The 6,067-nt window shown below is 43.0% G+C and overlaps 3 protein-coding genes across 3 annotated transcripts; 2 read left to right on the plus strand and 1 right to left on the minus strand.

Annotated features, from left to right (window-relative positions):
* Positions 1-155: 155 nt before the first annotated feature.
* Positions 156-392, plus strand: PHALS_09378 (uncharacterized protein; the record flags this gene model as incomplete). The annotated part of the gene is made up of 2 exons (XM_024722070.1): positions 156-181; positions 233-392. The coding sequence occupies 2 exons, from the start codon at positions 156-158 to the stop codon at positions 390-392; spliced, it is 186 nt and encodes a 61-aa protein (XP_024571617.1).
* A 1,948-nt stretch (positions 393-2,340) lies between these two features.
* On the plus strand, positions 2,341-4,480 carry PHALS_09379 (sss sodium solute transporter superfamily; the record flags this gene model as incomplete). The annotated part of the gene is made up of 3 exons (XM_024722081.1): positions 2,341-2,356; positions 2,435-2,581; positions 2,664-4,480. 3 exons carry the CDS (start codon positions 2,341-2,343, stop codon positions 4,478-4,480), a joined length of 1,980 nt encoding a protein of 659 aa, XP_024571618.1.
* A 98-nt stretch (positions 4,481-4,578) lies between these two features.
* Positions 4,579-5,732, minus strand: PHALS_09380 (Carbohydrate-binding domain, family 9; the record flags this gene model as incomplete). Its single annotated transcript, XM_024722092.1, has 2 exons — positions 4,579-5,204; positions 5,315-5,732. The coding sequence occupies 2 exons, from the start codon at positions 5,730-5,732 to the stop codon at positions 4,579-4,581; spliced, it is 1,044 nt and encodes a 347-aa protein (XP_024571619.1).
* Positions 5,733-6,067: the final 335 nt, after the last annotated feature.

The raw sequence follows: 6,067 nt of genomic DNA on the forward strand, positions 1-6,067 counted from the left end.
AACGGCCCAATGCTAAGGTGTTTACAGCGGCCTTTTATTTGAAAAGGTCTTTTAATCAAAGCGGTCTTTTATTTCTTGAACATTGTCGAAAATTCGATGGGGGCTTGTGATAGTAGAAGGTCTTCTATTCGTAAAAATCCGTTAAATATAATGTCATGTTTGGAATAGAAAAACAGACTAAGTACGTAGTGACCGTACATTGTTCCTGGCGTATCATCTGTGAGTTTTTCAGCGCCGAGTTGTTTAGCCAAAGCATTGGGCATTTTGCACAGGAAGAGCTCCAAACTAAAGGGTTAATATTTTTGGGACGGAACCTTTCTACCCAAGCCTCCCTCAGTATCTTAAAAAAACTAGCATGGAGACGAGGCTGCAAATCCACGCTGAGCTCTTAATAACTTTTTCCTCAGTTCATGGGATCTGTGTGTTTGTATTAACAAACACACAGATATCGAATCGCACGTTTCAACCAGGAGTGTAATAGAGAGCCTTTACTAAAACTTGTTGTCTATGTAGCTCGGCTTTTTCAAAAGTACAATAGTCTAGTTGAACCTGATATTATTTTAATATATACTGTATAGTGTATAAAAACTGAGCTATATGAACTGCATGGCGTGAGACTAGCAACCCATGTCTTACAAACCTCTCCACCACGAATCCTACCACTCTCGCTAGTGCTATAGTTCTTCTGGGCTTGATAACATTGCAACGTGAGCGAACCTACACCATAATATGATATGTGCTCCATTACTGTGTGATCAAAGTGAACCCTCTTTCGTAGTCCAGATCTAACTTCAACAAAAGAAGATACTCAGAAACTGAAATGCTCCATGCAGAATTTTGTTTGGACTGATATATATCGCTTGATCCGCTTGAACATTGGATTGACTCTGTTCTGATCATGCTGGGGTTACCAATTTCGCTAGAATATCATCGCTCGTGTTATCGTTAAGCTTCACAAGAATTTTTAACATTGCCCTTACCATACAGAAAAGCTTGGAATTCCAGCACTCAACTCCAAAATTAAGATATCCAGTATCTTTACGGTTTGTCATTATTTGAAACTGCCTCAGCTATTGAAGACGAGCCAATGCAATAACTTCATTTGCTATTAGAGTGTACATATCGTAAGAACTTCCACAAATCAACTCAACTTTACATGTGGATTGTACTGGTTGAGGTTGGCCTGTTCGATTTGTCTTCACAAAATTTTGAAGTCAACTTGAAGCTGAGCCATTCTGATTTTGAGGCGCCGCATACTTACGTCATGTCTTGCAATCCGGCTTTCGTGGGACCAACCGAAACAGCGAGGTGAGTGCGCTAAGAGCATTATATGAAAGTGGATTGATAGATACCAATAAAGAGAGCGTTTAGTGTCGTCGCCATTTCACACCTTCGTAGGTGAAATACATGTGAAGCGTATTAAATTATGGCTGCAGCAAGGTAATGATTTTCATAATTTGCTCTAAAATGTCTAGAGTAAATAGGAATTCAGCACAGGGACGAGGTTAACTAACTTGCAAACAAGTGGTGCTCGTTCCGACGGGTGCGTCATTTGTGCAAGTAAAATGTCTTTAGATAGAAGCTGAATAATAATATTAAGCATCGCAACATTCTCGTTCGTCATGATCGAATGAGTTGGTCTAGTGACGCTTTCTAAGTTTAGTCACATAGGAATGTTCTTGAAGATGACATGGCCAGTGAGCTTATAAAGCAGCATTTCGAAGACATAGAGGCGGGGTGGAAGATTAGATTTCTATAAAACCTGTGGCTATGCCAAAATTGTTAAAAATGAAAACGAGCGATACATTAGGCTGGTCACGAAGCAGACTGTTTCAAAACTTGAAAATGGGATAGAATCGACTCCTTCACGGATACATAGTGTACGAAGAAGTGCATCAGATTATATCCAGATCCTTTGCATTAGATCAACTTGAAGTATAGCGATGTCTGGACACATTCAAGAATCAGACAGTCTTTCGCAAACTGTACCTCGTCTGACTCTTCGTAGTGTCCAGCTTTTATCTCTGCGTTAGTCATCTGAATGTGGCGACGTCGAAATTTTTCAAGTTTCTGGCTGTCTCAGATTATATGGCATTACCATATTCAGTCTTTAATATAAGCGTTTGAGCCTGAACAAATTATTCATTTTGTGCATTCTTGATTATAAACTGCGTTGAGGACATGATAAATTATGACTTAAGCGTGGTTGAAAATTTTGGTTCTCGAAAATTCGGCACTACTCCCCAGTCGACTTCGGCAAAACCTAGCCTAAAAGAAATGCAAGAATTGAGAAGTCATTAGTCATGAGTGATAAGCTTTGAATTACATTGCCATTAAAGAATGCAAGAACTGACGAGTAAACAATTAGCTTTTTTTACTGGAAGCCATAATTTAAAAACAAATACTACGATAAACTAACATTTCATTTTCATAGATAAAGCTGATTCGCACCATTTTACTTCAACTTGTAGCCCAATCATGCGCATCAGATTCGGACAATGTCAGCTCCTGTTAAGATTAACGGCTCACCATTACTTGCTTGTCATTTTCCGATTTACCCTCGTGAGTGCAAACGAACATGGTAAAGCTCCACAAGCAATTGGTCCCTGATCCGTCTAGGAGCGCTAAAGTCAGTTGGGCCGATATGCTTATCATCGGATCAGTTCTGTGTTGCACACTGACCGTGGCTGTCGTAGCCTCCGTACAGGCTGGTGAAAGTCGTTTGGCCAAATACCTTCCGTGCATTCGACGAAAGTCAAAGAGAAGCGACTCAAATGTAGCTGGAACGCCTGCTGACATTTACATGGTTTCGGATGCTACCCCAGATAAGAAGATAACTAATGGTGACGAGCGCGGCGCAACAACCTCTCAAAATCGCCCATCTGCCTCGTTAATCGCACGTGATGGCCCTGATAACCAAGTCAATGAGGTTTCCGACTTTTTTCTTGCCGATCGTGGTATGCAGTGGTACTTTGTGGGTGGTGCCTTGTTCGCAAGCAATATTGGTGCTGAGCACTTTATCGGCATGGCAGGCGATGGTGCCAGGCGCGGTATTGCTGTAGCTATGTACGAGTGGTATGCAGCCATTTTAATCTTATGTTTGGGTTGGCTCTTTTCCCCTATTTACCGTCGCAGCGGCGTCTACACAACACCTGAGTTTCTTGAATACCGTTTTGGCGCTCCTTGTCGCCACTACTTGTCACTAATTACGGTCATCATGTATGTTATGACAAAGATGAGCGCAAGCATTTATGGAGGTGCAATTGTGTTTCAAGCGACATTAGGATGGAATCTATACGTTGGAGCGGGTGCCTGCATCGCTCTTAGTGCCACGTACAGTATGGCCGGTGGCTTACGTGCTGTCATGTATACTGATTTATTTCAAATGTGTGTGTTTTCATTGGGTGGTCTTGTGGTATTTTCGTACTCAATGAAACAAATTGGTGGTTTTGACGGGATCCGTGCAAACCTGGCTAATCAAAATCGGTCAGAATGGTTCCATCTCTGGAAACCAACCAACGATCCAGATTATCCATGGACTGGTATGATTTTTGGTCAACCACTGGGTTCAATTTGGTATTGGTGCATGGATCAAGATCTTGTGCAGCGTGTCCTTTCTGCCAAGGATACAGCTAATGCAAAAGCTGGGTGCTCGTTTGCCAGTATGTTAAAGGTGCTTCCACCGTTTTTGATTGTTATTCCGGCCATTATCGCTAGTATCTACTTTGACTTCAGTAAAATTGAAGACGGTACAGACGCTGCGTATCCGACCTTGCTGATGGAGATGATGCCGCATGGAATCATTGGGCTAATGATTTCTAGTATCATTACTGCAATGATGGCAAGTCTTGCATCCGTATTCTCTGCTGGTTCCTCAGTTGTGACAAACGACATTTATCTCAAATTCCGGCCTGATGCTTCACATAAGCAGCTGGTGTGGGTAGGTCGTATGAGCATCTTTTGCTTTGCCGTACTGAGTTTCTGCTGGATCCCTATTATGCGCAATGGTACGGGTCTCTACGAGCAGATAGTCGAAATTCAAAGCTACTTGACCCCTCCAATTGGGATTGTGCTTGTACTTGGCGTTACATGGAAACCAGCGAATGTGTACGGAGCATTCTCAGCTATGGTCGTGGGAGGAATGCTTGGATTTACACGTCTGATTTTCGTGACGATCAATGACGATAGCTTAGATGGGGATCTACCGGGGTTTTTAAATACGTTTTTTTACATGAACTTTCAACACTTTGCTTTATTGCTATGGACTACTGCTTTATTGGTGTGCGTCGTGGTAAGCTTACTCACGCAACACAAGAAGCCTCCAGCCGCGGATGTACGCAAGTACATGATCCACTGGGACAAAGTGTTTAAACTTGACGCCACGGAGCTCGCCAAGCCCATGTGGATAAACACCCTTGTCGCTGGTAGCGGTCTTGCTGCTCTCGCTGTCACATTTAGCTTGTGGGTGTACTTCTCGTAGAATAAGCGATCGTTAGTTGTACGTATGTGTGTAGTTGATTAAATCTACAAATCAAATCATTATCCATGTTAACGAATCTGATTGATTACGTAGAAATGCTAAATACCAAACGTGCCTGGGTCGGTCTTCATAACGACTATATAACCATCATCCTTGATGCTGGATACAAACTCAAACGACCTAGCATCTTTTTGATTTGTTCGGAGTCCGATTTGAGCCATAAATGACTCATCTGAGGAGCTCAAATGAAATAAATTTATGCAGCCAAAAGCTTCTTGAGAAGCAAAGTATTCCTTCAGGCTTGATGCATACATCCCCAACGCATCGCGATATGCATGCTGCGCATAATAAAGCTGGAAACTGACGTAGCGAATGTTCCATTCAGAATCAAGCGGAACCTTTTCAGTGTGTTGTTGATCGTCATCATACTTGGGGGGGAGTTCACCCGGTGGGCGAAATTGGAGATAACCCCACCATTCTGGCCGATGCATATTCACAGCATATTGTGAACTCCAAGTCCAATTTTCTTCACTCAAACCAGCAATCTTCGTGTAATACTGATTGCCAGTATTGACATCCGTGACGACACGAACAGGCCACTCGACTCGAGAAAAGTTAATTCGCCAAAATGAAAAAGGTTTTGGAGGAACTTTGGCAGATGAATATGATGCAAGAGCTTTTAACGGTAAAGCTACTTCCACACTCCAGTAATGCAGACGCTCGGCTTTATAAACACAAAGACGAATAGTAAGCTTTTATGTCGACTATATCTTTGTGAGCATCACGTATATGGGTCGTTGATTGTTCCTTTCACAAAGACTGCCGATCGCATACCATCATTAAGCATGTCAAAACCGTAGTGGGGATCCACTCGAGTACTGTTTTCGTGACCGTCATCCCTATATGGACGATTAAGCCACAGGTTCCATGTGGTATTTCGAGAATTAATCTCAAACTCTTTGTAGTTGTGCGTACTTCCATCAGCATCATCAAACACCTCAAAGTCATTGTCGTGAATGTCTTGAAACGGCTCACTCCAAGGCACTTCAGTCCAACCTTCATCATCTAGAATACCATCGATCGATAGGCTTGACAAGGTTGATGGTGAAATGTGATACGCAGCGTATCGTTGCGGGTGAAGGTGCGCAAAGTTGCACTCAACTGATGCTGACGACTGATGTAGGCTCTCCTCGGCGGCGTTGATCAAAATCCAATTTAGGGACAGCACCGCGACCAGCTTGAGGTGCACCATGATTGCTTTTTTTCTTTCACACGGCTAATACACATTTTGTGTAGAATGCACCAAATTTAATATAGCGGCAAAAATGTGATCCTACGTATTACGGTCGCCTCATATGAGGTTCGCGTGTCTGAGACACCGTTGCGTTCTTAAAAACAACCTTAAATATGCTCCGCTCTACGAGCCCTGTGTCTATGACACGCAAAACACCCAGTCTAGCTGGTTCCGAGGGCGTCCGCGGGCAAATCCCTTCTTGTTCTATACAGGGTGCATCTTTGGACAGTACACTCGCTGTAACGGGGTTACATGAGAGTGACCCGTCACTCTCCCAAGGGAGCTGTGGTGTG

This window comes from Plasmopara halstedii, assembly GCF_900000015.1.
Source record: "Plasmopara halstedii genome assembly, contig: Scaffold_42, whole genome shotgun sequence".
Lineage (NCBI taxonomy): Eukaryota > Oomycota > Peronosporomycetes > Peronosporales > Peronosporaceae > Plasmopara > Plasmopara halstedii.